Consider the following 15,648-nt stretch of genomic DNA (forward strand, 5'->3'; position numbering starts at 1 on the left):
GAAGCACCCTGTTAACAAAGCTGTCAGTTGGTCCTCGCCGTAGAAGAGCTTCTGCAAACAAGAGCCGATGGTTGGGCAGCAGGGTCCTGCAGCTGACATCTGTGCATGGATGATGTCCAGCCCCTCTGGGATGTGGGCAGCTTGGTGGCAACGTGGACCCTCCTCAGTGCCGCCTTGGGTGTGTCCGGTGCGGGCCAGGCCAGGCGGCCTCCTTCCTGCCCTGCGGAGGGACAGCAGCCTGGAGGCTGGGTCACAGAGCCCAGGGAGAGCAAGTCGTAAAGGCTAGGGTTGACATGACCGCAATCTGCTCCGCTTCTTTCTGGGCGGAAAGCTCAGACCCCAACCCGACCCCGACAGCCGTGCTGGAGGCCTCTGTTGGGGGTCGCTCCTGGCCATTTGTGGGGTCCCTCGGGGACCTCCTGTGCCAGGGGAGTTTGTTCCCAGGATCCATTTCCCACCACTCCTGTCTTCCCTCTTGACAGCTTTGTGTCCTTTTCTGCCCGTTTGGCAGGTCTGCCTTGGGTTTGCATCCTGCGGCCTGGGGACATCGTCCCGGCTGCTGTTTAGCTTCCGCCATGTTTTTCCTCAAATCCCCACAGGATCCTCATCACCCACGATCGGTCCTTCTCCTTATAGTTTGTTCCCAGCTCATCAGTTCAAGGCCGTCTTTAACCTTTTGAGGGCACGTCAGCTGTTCCCTGATGTTTGTGCTGTAAATGGCAGCTCTCCTGGGTCCCTGGGGGGCAGCAGGGTTTGCCCTGGGCCCTGGGGGCTGGGGCAGGTCTGTGCAGCCTCGGTGTTTCTGTCCAGGGTCCTGGCCCGGCCATACTCCCCACTCCTGTCACAGAGACACTTTGGTGTGGACTGAGGCTGGGCACCTGCAGGCTGTGGAGCCAGGGCAGGCCCGGCCTCACAGGTCTTGGTGGGGGCAGCCTTGCCAGGTGTTCAGGACAGGAATGCAGTCTGCCCAGAACGGTGACCCCCAGGAGCCTGAGTCCTACCTCCCCCAGCACAAGGACCTGTCAGGAGTGTCAGGTCGCCTACCATCCATTTTCCTGGGCAGGCGAGGCCCCACGGGGCAGCCTGGGTGCCTCTGGGGGTGTGTGTGCATGACTTTGTGGGCGGCTGCACGCGTGAGCCTGCGGGTGGGTTTAAGGAGGTCCCCAAATTGTCAGCATGCCAGCTGCAGTGTTCTGCGTCCTGGTGGGGGCAGGGCACACAGACAAGTCCGGTTCCCAGCAGGCTCTCATGGTATGTGGTGTGGGGGGGTGGGGAGCCAGGCAGGGACACTGTGGGGCCCAGAGTCTGCACTTGGTAGGGGTGGGGTGAAGCCCCCTGCCCAGTTCCACTGGGTCATCATTTGCATGTAAAAGGCAGGACTTTGCTGTCAGATGGAGGCTGGTGGTGTTGTCTGGACCTGTTGCCATGGGCACTCCCGGGCTTCAGGAGCACTGAATTGGCTCCCAGGCAGGCGAGGGGGTCTGGAGCAGAGAGACTGGCATCCAGCTCAGCTTCTGGGAGAGAGTGGGAGTTCCTAGGGGCCCTGGGAGGAGCCAGTGCTGGCTGGAGGCCACACAGGACCCTGGGCAAGGGCAGACCAGAGGGGACCAGGCTCTTTGATGCTGTGACTCAGGAGCAAGGATGGAACCTCCCTCCACAGGGCGTGCTCTGGTCTCTTACCTACACTCCCCTTTGATCCATCCAGGGCCAGGTGGCCACAGCTGCCCTGCCTCTACCCTTGGCAGCTGGAGGGTCTTCTGATACCTGTCACCCCCTGGCCTGTGGGTACTGTGCCTGCAGGGCCTGGAGTCTCCCTGCTGGGCCCCAGTGTTGTTCCCGATGAGGGAAAAAGGGACCAGTTTCTCACTCTCACACTTCCCAGGGAACCTCTTTCTGGAAGCTGAGCCCCAGGCCCCATCTCCCTGGATGGTGAAGGCCCAGGCTGGGCTCTGTGGGGAGGTGGACCTGGTATTGCTGACGATGGTCTGTGCAGGCCTGTCCCAGTGCCCAGAAGTGTCAGCAGCTTGCAGGAATGCTGGCGGGGAGGCAGGCGGGCGGGGTGTGGGGACATGAGACAGGGCCTCCGTGGGGTGCAGGGGCATCTCATCTGCTGACCATGAGGGGCACTGCCATGTCAGGGTTGGCCCCTTGGCAGCCCCCCACCACCGGGCCCTGCGTGGATCTGCCCACAAAGGGGCAGATCTCTCCTGGGGCCATCTCAGCCCCTCATGCTGGGGCTGTGACCCCCAGCCTGGGGGCTTAGTTAGCAAAGCTGCAGTAGGTCACATTGAGGTCACTTGGGGAGGGCTGCCCGGCAGGGCGCCCAGCATGTGGGGGCATTGCGAAGTGCCTGGTCAGCAGTGGCCAGGGTGGCATGGGCCCACAGACTGGGATGGGGAGGGGCTCCATGGCTGGGGTGAGCCTCCCTCACTGCAGGGCCAGGGCACAGATAGGGCAACACTCTGGGGTGGGGGCGGGGAACTCTGCGCTCGGTCCCTGTCACTGTGCCCTGGACCCACACTGCCCTCGGGGTCCCATCTCCCAACCCCTGGAATGAGCGCGGCCACAGCACGGTTCCCTCTTGCCCAGACCTGTCCGGAGGTCCTGGCTGCAGCAAGCCTACCCCAGTCCACCCAGCTGGGCTGGCTGTGTTCCCCCAGGACAGGCAGGCGAAGATGGGGGGCCCTGCAGCAGGGCAAGGCAGGCCAGGAGCATGAGTAGAGCAGGCCCGGATACATGGGCAGCCCCTCAGCAGGCCTGATGCCAGGCCGCGCCATCTGACCCGCTTGTCCCCCGAGGGCTCCCTGTGCCTGGTTCCCACCCAGTCCTGAGTCTGGTTTCCCGTCTGCCAGGGAGTTTCCCCACTGCCAGTGCCTCTTCCACTTATCCAGGGAGAGCATGTTTCTTGTCAAATGGCGGAAAGGCCGTGGGAAGTCCTCAGGCCCCCACAGAGCCTCTCCTGGGGCCCTGGGGCTCATCCCAGAGACCCTTCCGTGGGCAGCTGGGCAGGTGGTGCTGGGGAGGGTGTCTCAGCCCCTAACCACCAGGCTCTCCTGCTTCATCTTTCTTGGCTCTGCAACCTTGGTGGGGGCTGGGCTGAGGGGCCGCGCCTTGCCCCCCAGAGACTTGCCACAGGCTCCCAGGGGCTGAACCCCCGCTGCCCCTCAAAGGGGCTTTGTGCCACCACAAAGAGGCTCTGTCCCTCTCAGAGAAGCTTGGGCGTTACCATGGTGACAGAGGGGGCCTGGGAAGAAGGGGTCCAGCGTCTTGAGGGAGAAAGGGTGTTCCAGGCAGAGGGCACTGGTGCACGCAGGCCACCGGCCCTCAGCCTGACCGGACAGCTGCCCCACCTGTGCCTTCGGGGGGGGTGGTCCTTGGGGTCTCATGGACCCCTTGGCCCCTGGATAGGAGCTGGGCTCCCAGGCCCTGGTGCCAGTTGGATCTGTCGGGTTTGGTCCCTGTGCCCACCTCAGAGCACGGTGGGGTGGGGCTCTGAGCCTGGGCCCTCAGAATTGCCCCCTCGCTGCTCTGCTCTCCCTGAGATGGAATGGGGGGTTGGGGGAGCCACCTCCCAGAGGGACCCTAGGGGGAAGTATGGAGGCAACAGGCCAGCCCACCCCACACAGTGGGGCACCTTGGGGTTCCCCAGCCTTAATCCCGGGCTCCCCTCTCGTGGCCAGGCTGGAGTGGGTAGGCTGCTGGTGCAGGCAGTGAGACCACCAGCCCCAGCCCTCCCTGCCCTGCCCTTGGGGTGCCCCTGGGCTGGCTGCTGCTGTAGAGACCGTGGAGGAGGTGGGTCCTCGCTGCCCAGACCCCACACTTGGAGCCTGTCAGGCATCGCCCTCGGGCTGCGACTGCAGCTGGAATCTGCGTCAGGTGCAGGAGGGGCAGCCTGGGGCTGGGGGACTGCTGTCCATCGCCATCCCACGAGTCCACCCAGAGAGGCAGGGAACCCGGAGACTTGGAGCAAGTGTCTGTGACCTGCCCTGGCAGGAATCTCAGATCGAGACCCTTTGGGGGCCTCTGGTGGGGGCTCCCTGTGGCTCAATCCTCCCAATGAGGAGGGGCAGCAGCTGGATGCTCACCCACACCTTGCCCACCCTCCTGCCAGGGCGAGGCCTCCTCTGCCGTGTCCAGCCTGCAGTTACCTGGCCATTTCCCAGCCCTGGCCCTGTGCCTGCCCCCAGGCCTTTAGCTCCCAAGACCTCGGGCTCCGTGGGCTCCCAGCAGTGTCCCTGCCTTGACCTGGCTCCGAGCCTCCTGCATCAGCCTCCCCATAGCCCCTGGTCCTCCTGGACCACCAGTCCAGCGGCCCCTGCCCTGGGGCTGACCCTTAGCCCAGGGTGCCCCATCAGTGCAGGGCAAGAGCCCCTTGGGAAGAACCGCCCAGACCGTTCCCCCTGCACAGAGTAGTTGTACTCTGTGTGGTCAGTGGGTGCTGCTGGGTGTCCACAGGGACAGTTTGGGGGCAGGAGGAGGTCACTGAGGGGCCATGTCTGTCCACCTCCCACGCCCATGGTGTCGGGTCCAGGTGGCGATAGGGTCACCTCCTCTGCTAGGGAAATCCAGTTTCCAGGCTGAATTCAGTTACAGCTCTCCCAGCTCCCTGAAAACCTAGCTGCTTCCCTCAAGTGGCGGGAGGCAAACCCGAGCCCCTGGGGAGAGTTCCCTGGCCTCATGCTCACTTGCCTGGCCTGCTGGGGTGGGGGAGGGGCACCTGCTTTCCCATCTCTTTACTTGCCGTCTCACGAAGGCAGTAGCTCCTAGAACATGGGTACCTGCAGAACTTTGGACCTGCTGCAACCTGCGGGCCAGGAGCCCTCCACCCAGAGTACCGCTGCGGCCGACACACCCTCTTTCCAGTGCGTGTGTGTGTGTGTTTGTGCGCGCGCGCGTGACCATCTTCACACTCATCCTTCGCACCTCATCTCTGGGCCACACGCCTTGTTGATGACCTTTTCCCACCTCGATTTGGGGGTTGGTTTTTCCTACTGACTTATATAGTCACCGAATAGATGAAGGAGATCACTTTTCTACTGGATGTTGTGAAGACGATCCCAATATGTTGACAGTATTTTCTTTTTCTTTGTCATTTTCTCCTACTTCCCATATCATGGAAAATTGCAAACACAACAGTGGAGAGTAGTGTGACGTGTCCCCACGTGCCCACGCATCTTCCGCAGCAGTGGAGCCGTGTCTACATGTACAGTCCCACTTGTCGTCTGTCTGAAACGCTCGCTTACACTTGAAAAACAGAAGCCACAACCACAGCACGTAGCACTCTTTCTGGATGTTTAGAAATGTTTCCTTCTCGGAAAGGCGAGCTGGTCCTTTATCCTTGGCAGTTCCTTCCACTGCTTTAAGGTCAAGAACGGACTCTTCCCATCCAAGCCCACCCACCACCCCGCGACCCCCGCGTTACACCAACTATGGGTGACCCTGTGGTCCTGGCCATGGCACAGTGCCCGTCCTCGTGGGCTTGGCCAGAAGCTGTCCCCGCGGCTGTGGGCACCATCCAACCACAGCAGGGGCGGTAGGGTAAAGATGGGCACTTGCAAGGCCTGGCCAGTGCTGGGAGCATGGGGGGGACACCGTGCACTCCCAGGTGGGTGGCCTTCAGCACTCCTGCTGCCTACTTTCCTCCCCATCAAGTGGGTGGGGCCAGGGGCGTGGAAGGAGGCTCCACCCGTAGCCAGTCCCCTCCCTCCCCTTGTGAAGGTTGGGGCAGTGGGCAGTGTGCCAACAAATGGCCGGCGAGGGGTCAGCACTGGATCCCAGGCCTCCTGCCAGCCTGACCCGTAGGAAATTCCTCTAATTCCTCAACCCAGATTGGACTCCGTCCCCATAATTTGATTTCTGGAGCAGGGTTTGGCTGGACTCCTTCTGAGGAGGAGTGGCTGATTTAACAGGAAGACGCCGAGTGTGGGCGTGGTTTCGGGGGAGGGTGGGCATCTCCCCAGTTCCTCCGTGTGCCTGCACCCTCATGGGGGAGCGAGCGCTGGCCACCGTGGCGCCCCAGCAGGCTTGGGGGCCCCTTCCTAGGAGTGTTTCTCAGCCTCACCCTTGCTCACCCATTCATCCACCCAACTACCCGTCCACTCATTCCTCCTGCCCGCCTCCCGTTCTCCCCCCCACCCTGCTGCCTCCGTACCCACCCACCCTCCCATGCAGCCCCCTCCTGGCAGCCTCCACACATCCCCTCACTGTTCATCTGTGTCCCTTTCCACCCGGTCTCCTGCCCTTCCATCCCTCCATCCACCCAACATCCACCCACCTGGGGCCACTCCTGGGGTGCCTAGGCCTGGACACGTGCCCCAGGACAGGCTGCCTGTGTCTGCATGACACGTTCGTCCCTGTCCTCTTCCTAAATCCACCCCATGGGTGACGAGCAAGCGTGGTGAGGAGCAGCCTCCACCGAGGACTCAGGAAGCTGGTGGCTTGGTCTGGGCAGGGGCGGGAGGGGCCTGCCCGGCAGGCAGTGTGGGGCCCTCGCAGGGGAACAGAGGCTGGGAAGGCGTTGGCCAGAGGGGAGAGCGAGGGTCACTGAGGTCCCGCATATGGCACTTCCCTGGCGGCCCCCAGGCCTCCCGGGACAGCAGAGGAAGTGGAGCCGACCTCTACCCAGGATCAGCTGGGTAAAGCATCTTTGAAGTCTCATGGTCCATCTTAAAAATTCATGCATATTTTGCCTTCCATGTTATCATGTGGGTCTGCAGCCGGCCCACCACCCCCGTGCTGACCACCACCTCTCCCAGCAGGAATTCAGTTCGTTGCTGTTTCATTTGTGTGACAGGTGCTGGGGAAGTGGAGCCCAGCCCTGGACCCACGCTGGTCTCTTCCCTCGATGGGCCTTGGTTTCCCCAGCTGTCGCGGGTGTTGGGGGAGTCTGTGTGCTGTCCTTTCACCTTGAAGTGCACCCGCACCCCTGGCCCAGCTGGCACTGGTGTGGCCGAGCCCAGTGCTGACCCTTCCTCTCCAGGGCTCTGTCCTTGCAGCCGGTTCCCCAGGGGCCCATGAGCAGCAGAGCTGACCCTTCAGGGGCGCTGCCAGCCATGCCCAGGCCCCACGTTGGTATGGCCTGGGCGGGCTGGCCTGGGTCAGGCTTTGTGCTGCACATGGAGCCCCCGCGTGGCCTGCGCCCCACCCGCTGCCGTGCGCCTGGGTCTGAGCACACATACTTCTGCTGCTCTTTGCCCACAAAAAGCAAACATGCTGGTCAGCCAGGGAGCAAGTGGTAAGGAAAAGTGCTGGCTCTGGCTTGTCTTTGCAGCTGCCAAGCCCCCACTGCCCCCACCCGCTCCCCGGGGGCCCACAGGGGCAGCGCTGGGCTGGGGCCCGGGCAGGTCTGACTCTCTCCATACGCTGGGCCTCAGGCGCCCAGGCCCCTGCCCTCAGTCTCCTTCGGGGTCGGGCGTCAGGCACATGGGCTACTTCTGGACACGGAATCTCAGCCAGGCTGTATGCATGGGGTAGACACCGCCCTTGCTCCTAGCCAGCGTGGCTGGGAGTGGAGGTGGGACCGCTGGTCTGCAGGCCCGCGTCATCCCCGCATCTGCTTAGGTGGCCAGGCACCCAGCGGCTGCAGAGCAACTTCTCACTCCCTGCCCACTAGTGCGCCGGTTCTGCCGTGCGAGCTGTGTGGCTACAGACAGGTCCCCCACTCTCTCTGGGCCCCAGCGTCCACCTCAGTGAGATGGGCCTGTGCTGGTGCCATGAGGGTGGGGTGAACTGGCATGTGCTTTGGACAGCAGAGGGCCTGGGAGGTCTGAGAGCTGGTCACACCAGCTCTTTCTTTCCTTCCCTTCCCTCCCCAGCAGGCTCTGGGACGCCCATGGTCCGAGGTTCTGCTGGGCCTGGCAGGAAGCAGGGAGCCCGGGTCAGAGCCCCACACACCACAAGGAGGGAGCCGGCTGCTTCCGGCCAGCCTTGGATTAATGGCTTTTAATTTAGAATTTAATCAATGTGGCTTCTCTCCAGAGAGCTGGATGCTGTGGTCTGGGAGTGAGTCATGTGATCTGTGAGTGGGGTGGGCAGGGGGCCCACGACAGCCTCTCCAGGCCCCCGCCCTGGCCCCACCCTGACTTGCTCTGCTTTGCCTGCAGTCAGCCAGTGTCCTGGTCATGGAGGACTGCAACGTGCACTCGGCTGCCAGCATCCTGGCCTCAGTGAAGGAGCAGGAGGCCCGCTTCGAGCGGCTGACACGGGCATTGGAGCAGGAACGGCGCCATGTTGCCCTGCAGCTGGAGCGTGCCCAGCAGCCTGGCATGGGCAGCGGTGGCGTGGGCAGTGGGCAGCCCTTGTCGATGGCCTGGCAACAGCTTGTCTTGCAGGTAACAGCCCAGGGACTCAGGAAGGGTGAAAATGGCCAAGTGGGGAAAAAATCAAGGGGCCTAGGTGGACCACAAGCCAGCATGCAGTGGCTTATTGCACGACCTGGGGCCTCTGGGGAGGGAAAGAAAGTGGGATTCCAACCCCCTTGGGTATGCAGGGCATCATGTGACAAATGGGCAGAACACAGCCCGACCCTCAGAACAGCACTTTCCACTTGTGTGAACCCTTAGGGCCCAGGCAGCTGGGCAGGGTATGTTCTGGGCGCTCAGCAGTCAGCCTGGTGACACTGAGGGTTTTGCTTCCGTGGAGTCTCCCTGCCTTCGTTGCCTGCATCAGTCAGTGGGTCAGCCCCAGGGGAGGCTTGAGCAGGGCTGAGTCTCTGCCTGTAGCCCAGCAGGTGACTGGCCATTGCCCCTGCTCAGCCCCAGGAGGTGTAGAGTCTGGTCTGCTCTTGGCTAGGCCCTGAGAACTCTGAAGTTGGGATGTACAGTCAGGTCAGGAGGCCTCGTGGGGTCCTCTCAACACGAGCTATGCCCCAGTACCGAACCTTCAGATGGGGCAATAGCACCTGGCTCCCGGGGTGCTGGTGGGGGAGGAGGGAACGCCACACCTGGAGTTTGCTGTGATTGTTGCAGTTCCTGTGATTGACTGAGATGCAGGGCAGGGCATGGGCAGAGCTCCAGGGAGCCAGACGGGCTGCTGCCTGCGGGGCCCGGCACATATGTGCTGGCGGCTTGGGACAGCCTGGACCTCTGTGGCTGGAAAGGGAGGGGGTTACGGGTCTCGGTGGAGACTGGCCCAGTGTGCTAGCTTCACCTAGCCTGGGCGTTTGGGGCTCAGAAGCAGTGGTCTGTGTCAGGCTGGGGGACCTGGCCAGTGACTGCCCCCAAGCCTTGATGTCCTCATCTATCAGTGGGTGATCCATACGCACGGCCCAGCGTGGTCCACAGTCAGAGCTGAAGACACATCTTCAGTGGGCCCAGACACACTGGGTAGCTGTCTTTCCAAGCCAGCTGGTGCTGAGGTGGCCGCACAGCCAGTTCATGGGAGGCTGGAACTGAGGCCAGGTGGGTCTAGGTATGAGGGCCACCCCTGTGGCCCCCTGGACCCCAGGCACTCCAAAGGGTGAGGCCTGCACCCCCAAATTTGGGGAGCAGAACAGCCCACTGGGCCACACAGGGACAGTGGCAGCCCATGACCCCAAGGCCACTCTTTAGGCTCCAGGCCCTCTTTCCAGCCCTCCCAGGCCGGAAAGGGCTCTGGCCTCCATCCCAGAGCGTGCTGCTGAGGGTCGACGCCCCTGTAGGAAGACATTCCCATAGCCTGGAGCTGCCCTGGCCTCCTGGGGGCTGCAGCCTGAAGATCAGGCCACCACCCTCCCCGCCCACTACCCCTCCCGACCCAAGGCCCTCCAAGCCCTGCCCTTGGTTTTCTCTCTTGGGAGGAGATGGTTTCTCAGGCTGAGATCAGAGAGAGTGTGTTCCCAGGGCTGTGGCTGGACTAGCAGGGCTGATGGGGAGGCAGCCACATCCAGCGGGCCAGGCCTGGCAGCCTCCATGCCAAACCTGCTTCCCAGACCCATCTCAGCGGGAGGTACCTAGTGACCCACCTGTGAGCCACGGCTGCCTGGACCTGGTCCTCAGTGTCAGAGCCCGGATCTGTGCAGCTTGGAGGCTGGTGGCAAGGCAGGTAGCTGGGGCTGGGGAGTTGAGAGTCTGGGGGTGCTGCTCCACAGTGCTGGCTGCCTGCCCTTCATATTCCAGCAGAAAGGATCGCCTCCTCCAGACACCTGGAGCAGGCTGGCTGGAGCAGGACTGGCCCTCACCCAATGTGTGTGTGTGTGCGGGGGGGGGGGGGGGCGGGACACCTTTAGGGACCTGACCAACTTTGGGCTGGGCCAAGAGGGGGATTAGGCTAGGGCAGTAACAGATGGTGAAATTTGGGAGAAGACAGAAATGACTCACATGTAAGCATCTAGGCCAAGTTCCCTCAGGGCAGTGGTACAGTCTTCTGCTCCTGCCCCAGGTAGCTCCATGGATGGAAGTTACAGGGGGACAACTCAAGGGACACCGAGACTCAGAGGGACATGCAGTGGACACCCAGAGTGCTTGAGCATGCTGGTTGCATGGCCTATGTGCATAGAGTGTCCTAGAAGAGGAGTGGGGTCTGGGGAGAAGCAGGTAGGAAGCAGAAAGCCAAGGCTAAGGCCCCCTCTCTTGCCCAGCCCGCTTAACCTTTGTGGGCCGGCCCAGCTCTGTTCGACCCAGAGCATAAGTCTCTTGTTCTTGGTGTGAGAGCCGTTGGCTTGCCTTTGTGGGGTATGACCCGAGAGGGCCCCAGCCCGGACCCTTCCCGTGTCTACGCTTCCCTTTGGCCAAGCCAGACCCCCAGGGTTGCTGCACCTCCATGCCAGGCTGCTGGGGGTGGGGAGTGCACCATAGTAGGAGAAGCCCTGATTAACTGCCCCCTCTAGCCACCACTTCCCAATAGGTCAAAGACATGGAAGGGAGAGGATCTGAGGCCAGCTGGGCCCCACGAGCTTTTGCCCAGGGTCACCCAAGAGTTGTGCTCCCTCCCCTCTCTTTGATCTGCTCTGACACCTCTCAGAGGATGGGGGACCCCTGGGCCTCCGTGACTTGATGGGGAGAACCCAAGACAAAGTGGGTCAGTGCAGGCCCGGGTTGAGCTCTGTGGGGATGCTTACTGGGGAGGTGCTGGAGGGTGGGCAAGAGCCTGGAGCCAGATCTAGGAAACCTGAGCGACATCGGCGTCAATACTGTCTTATAGGCCACCATTTCACACCTAGGGGAAACTGAGTCGCAGCCGGTATGGGCAGCTTGTGCCAGGAGGGTGGTCTTGAAGGATACCTTAGCCGCACTGGCCCCTGCACTGTCAGAACTGTTTCCTCAGCTGCAGGGGTAGGGCTGTGGGCTCTTTTACTGGGGGTAAACCGAGGCCTGGGAAGGAGGACTTGGCGGGAAAATGCTACCCCCGCGGTACGGGGGTGGGGAAGGGGATCCCTGACTGGCCTGACCGCAGGGGCAGAGGGCGACCCCGGCCCAAGGCTGCAGGCGAGCCCCGCTCCGCGCTGGTCCGGGCGGGACTTCGCCCCGCCCAATTGGCCGCCCGCCGCCCCGCCCCTCCCGGGTGCGACCCCAACCGATTGGCTGCTATCCACCCCGCCCCAGCTTGGCCCCGCCCGATTGGCTGCTCGCCTCACCGTCCCGCCCCTCCCGATTGGCCGCTGGCCGCGCCTAGCCAGGTCGGCCCCGCGGGGAGCGTGTCCGCCTAGCCCGAGCCGAGCGGCCGAGGCACGGCAGCCGAACCCAGACCAGTCGCCGCCGCCGCTGGCTCGTGCCTCCTGCGCCCGGCCCGATGCCGGCCGAACTCAGACAGGTTGGAGGGAACTTGGTCCCGGGCGGGGGCAATGTCCCGGGGGCCGGTGGCGGAGGGCGGGGCGCCGGCCCTCCGGGAGGACCCGCTTTTGTTCGTGGAGCCGCCGGCCGGAGGCGGCTATTGTCTGCGCCCCCGGGCCGGGGTCGGGCGGGGCGGCGGAGTGAGCGCGCCGCCGGGGTGCGGGGAGCGGGTGGAGGGGTGGGAGCGGGCGCACCCGGGCCAGCGCCCGGGACAGGTGCTTGGGACGGGGTAGTGGGCAGGGCCTTCCCGAGCAGCCCCTCTGCGCGGGTGGGAGGCCGAATCTGGAGAGGGCGGCGCGACTAGGCCTCCCCCAAATTCACAGGGCCCCGGCTCTGGGGGCCTCGCAGGAGCTTCGGAGCCTTAATGCAAGCCGGGTCTGCCGCGGCAGCGCACGTGGAGAGAGGGCTGGGGGACGGCCCTGCCCACGTGCGGAGGCGGAGGGGGCTTCCTCCCAGCACCAGCATGGGGGAAGGCTCGGGGGCAGCCTGCACTCTTGCTCAGAGGGGTGGGGTCCCCTAACAGGCGGGGAAACTGAGGCAGAGTGGAGGAGCAAGAGGTAGGTCTCCTACACACCTGCCCACCTGGACAGCTAGGTGCCTGCCTGCCCCAGAGATGGAGAGGCCAGTTCAGGGGAGCTGGGGGAATGTGGGGCCACTGTGTGCCTGATGGGTGTGGGCTGGGCTTGGGAAAGCTAGGGTGGGTGATGGCCCACCCTGCCATCGCCCACAAGCTTGCTCCCCTAGTCTGCTGGGCACCCACTGCCCCTTGGCCTCTTGGCCACTCAGCCTGGGCCTGCGCCCTTGCAGGGGGACTGCTGCTGTGGAGGGGGGAGCTCCCGGTCAGCCAGGGCTGGGTTCGCCACTGTGGGCACCAAGAGAGAGGACGTCTGTAGTGGCCAAGGACTTGCTCCCTGGTGGGAGATGCTTGCCTGGCTTGGCCTGGACTCCATCCAGGATGGCTACTCTGGGTGGGGGGCTGGTATTCCTCCACCCCTCGGTCCATTCGTTCAGCAGCAGCCGTCTCGTGCTCTCTGAGAGCCTGGACAGGGGGTTGTGGGAGCCAGGGGTGGGATCCCACCCTAATCTATCCCTTGCGTATGCTGGTGGGGCTGTGGACAGGGTGGGGCAACCACCCCACATCCTGTTCTTCGTGATCCAGACCATGGGTGCTCATCTCTCAAGGGCAAGCATTGCAGGTGGATCCGTGCCTCTGGGACCCCAGTCCAGCTCCCCACCAGTGGTGACTTGTCTTGTTTCCTCTGTCCCCTCCTTCCGCCATTCCCACATGTGCCCCCAGAGGCTGCTGTGGGCTTTTGCCCAGGTGTGGCCCCTCTGTGTCTTGTCCCATGTTTCATTTTTCTGTGCCTCACACACCTTAGATCTGGTCACAAAGTCAGAACTGGCACTATCCCACCTGTCCTGTGGCCTGGACACCCCGGGTCCTTCCTGTTTTCATACAAGGAAGCTGAGCCCAGGTGTGTGACAGGGCCAGAGCCCTCCAGCTCTGGGCCTCTGGAGACCCTCTTGAGAGCAGTGGTTGGGTCCTCCTTTCTGGGATACTGGTCACTCCCGCCCCTGCTTGGAGTCCTGGGCTAGGCCCCTCCCACAAGTTCATAGGAGCTCATGGGAAACTCCAGAAGTGGACAGCAGCCCCTTGCTGGGCCAGGCCCAGGGCCCCTGGACCAAGTGCCATGGATGGGAGGACCGTGGGACAGATTTGGGCCCTGGGGAGAGGTGATGGGAGGCTGGACGGTCATCCCAGCGAGAGAGGCAAGGATGGTGCCAGGGCAGAGGGAGGGTGAGGCAGTTGACAGGACTTGGTGGGATTTGGGGTGTGGGGGAGGCTGCAGGTGTTGTTCATGTCTAGGGTATGAGGGAAATCTGGGGCTGCAGGGCTGGGGGTTCCTGAGGTGGGCCGGCCTGGGTAGGTGGCCATGGGACATGGGGCCCTAGAGCAGGGTCTTGAGGCCAGATGAGGATCCAGGCAGCCTGGTCAGCAGCCTCTGTTGAGAGCTGACTGTGTCCTGGTCAGTCAGTCTGTGACCCCATGTCCTCTCCCCAAAGACGTTTCGGAGGCCCAGGCCAGAGGTCGACCTTGGGCTCCTTCTACCCTAGGCCTCGGATCCCCCACCTGCCGGCTCTGAGACTCCCATGGTAGATGCTGGGTGGGTGGTTGAGGAAGTCTGGACACACAGGTAGAAGGCAGGAGGGGATGTCGGTGCTGGGTGCTGTCGGGAGAGCCTGTGAACTGACGTGCCTGGGCCTGGGAGCCGGGATGGGTGCTTGTGCACATGTGTGTCCAGGTCCCTTTCTGCATGTGTGTGCCCAGGCGTATGTAACGGGGGCTGGGCCTCCCCGTGATCACCGGCTGACTCACGCTCCCACCTCCCTGCCCACCGGGGTGAAGTCATCACCATTTTTAGCTCCCTGAGGTCATTTGCCAGTCAGGGCTCTTAGGGCCTTGGGATCCCGCTGCCGGGCTGCCCGGGCTGGGTGTTGGTGGCTGATGCTGCAGGGTTGCCAGGCCTTGTTGGGCCCCTGGCTCTCCTGGACCCCCATCCCTTCTTCCCCCCAATTCCGCGTTGTGTCTGCAGGCTGGAGTGAGAAGCAGCAGCCAGGCCCCCCTGGCACTGAGGTCCAAGATGCACACCCCCTGTGCCACCCTCTAGCAGCCCAAGCCTGGCCAGGGGGTAGGGGCTCTTCTCGGAGAGGGTTAAATATATGCAAATGTATGCATACCTACTAAGGGGTCCATACTCCTGGCAGTGTCCTGGACAACCTGGTCCCCTCCTGTCAGTCCTGCTCGCTGCACTCCCTGTGCTTTGTAGCCATGGGGCCTTGCTGCTCCCCCGCTTCCCCGGCTGAGCAAAGAGCTCACTGCCAGCCACACTTTTGCTCCCACAGTTGCCAAGTGCAGATGGGGCGGCCGAGGCCCCAGCAGGGACATGCTGTCCCTGAACCTCTGCTCCAGAACCGTGCCAGCTACCCAGTGCCCTCAGAGAAGAGCCAGGCCACCCTGCCCAGCCGCATACCAGCGTGTCCCCACCCCAGGCCTCAGTTTACTTCTCTTTCCCAAGGAACAGCATCCCTCCTTCCTGGCCAGGTCCCCAACAGGCATACTACTTGCATTCTAGGACTGAGAAGGTGGCAGCCAAGGCTGTCGCCCCAGAGGGGTGACATGTGACTGAAAGGCCTGCTCTGTGGATGCCTGAAATCCGCCTTTAGCAATTTGTGCAGTTCTGGGTAGTCCTTTCCCCTCTGTCAGGCCTCAGTTTCTCTTTTTCATAAAATCACATATTATCCTCCGAGGCCCTGCTTCTCGGGGAGGGGGCACATTCTGTGACCTCTTCCTCTGTCACCAGAGCCTGAGGGATACTCCTAGCAGGTTGGTGCAGGTTTCTTCCTGGACCCCTGAAGAGGCTGCAGGGGCCCAGAACCTCAACACTGTGTGCATTTGGGGGGACATGCATTCCTTTAGGACAGTACCCCAACCTGGGGAGACTTCACACCCGAGGCCCTCGGGAGGCAGGCCCCGAGGGCAGCCCTGGGCACCTTGCCTTGCATGCTCCTGGGCCCAGGGACAGGAGGCCGGCCCTGGGCACCTTGCCTTGCATGCTCCTGGGCCCGGGGACAGGAGGCCGGCCCTGGGCACCTTGCCTTGCATGCTCCTGGGCCTGGGGACAGGAAGGTGGCCCTGGGAGCCTTGCCTTGCACGTTCCCGGTCCCAGGGACGGGAGCAGAGCAGGGCTCTGGTGCCAGGCAGATGCGGGTTGAGCTGCTGGCCTTTCCTGGGCCTCAGCTCCCTGTCTGTGCAGGCCTCAGGGGCCTGGGGCCCAGGCGGGGACCCATCCCACAAGGCACGGGCCTGGGCCCTGGAGCAGGACCTGTCCTCCTGCTGACC

General features: G+C 63.2%; 1 protein-coding gene across 10 annotated transcripts in view; it reads left to right on the forward strand.

Annotated features, from left to right (window-relative positions):
* The window catches only part of ARVCF (ARVCF delta catenin family member), a 36,998-nt gene that overhangs the window by 8,605 nt on the left and 12,745 nt on the right, over positions 1–15,648 (forward strand). For 6 of the 10 annotated variants that reach the window (XM_028484562.2, XM_028484566.2, XM_028484565.2 and 3 more), the window contains exon 2: positions 8,103–8,330. In XM_028484562.2, coding sequence (XP_028340363.1) covers positions 8,121–8,330 — 210 coding nt within the window. In that variant the 5' untranslated portion in view covers positions 8,103–8,120. Of the gene's footprint in view, positions 1–8,102; positions 8,331–11,570; positions 11,728–15,648 lie in introns of those variants that run through there. The other 4 variants (XM_055082618.1, XM_028484569.1, XM_028484571.1 and 1 more) reach the window with 2 other exon arrangements.

This window comes from Physeter macrocephalus, unplaced genomic scaffold, assembly GCF_002837175.3.
Source record: "Physeter macrocephalus isolate SW-GA unplaced genomic scaffold, ASM283717v5 random_198, whole genome shotgun sequence".
Taxonomy (NCBI): domain Eukaryota; kingdom Metazoa; phylum Chordata; class Mammalia; order Artiodactyla; family Physeteridae; genus Physeter; species Physeter macrocephalus.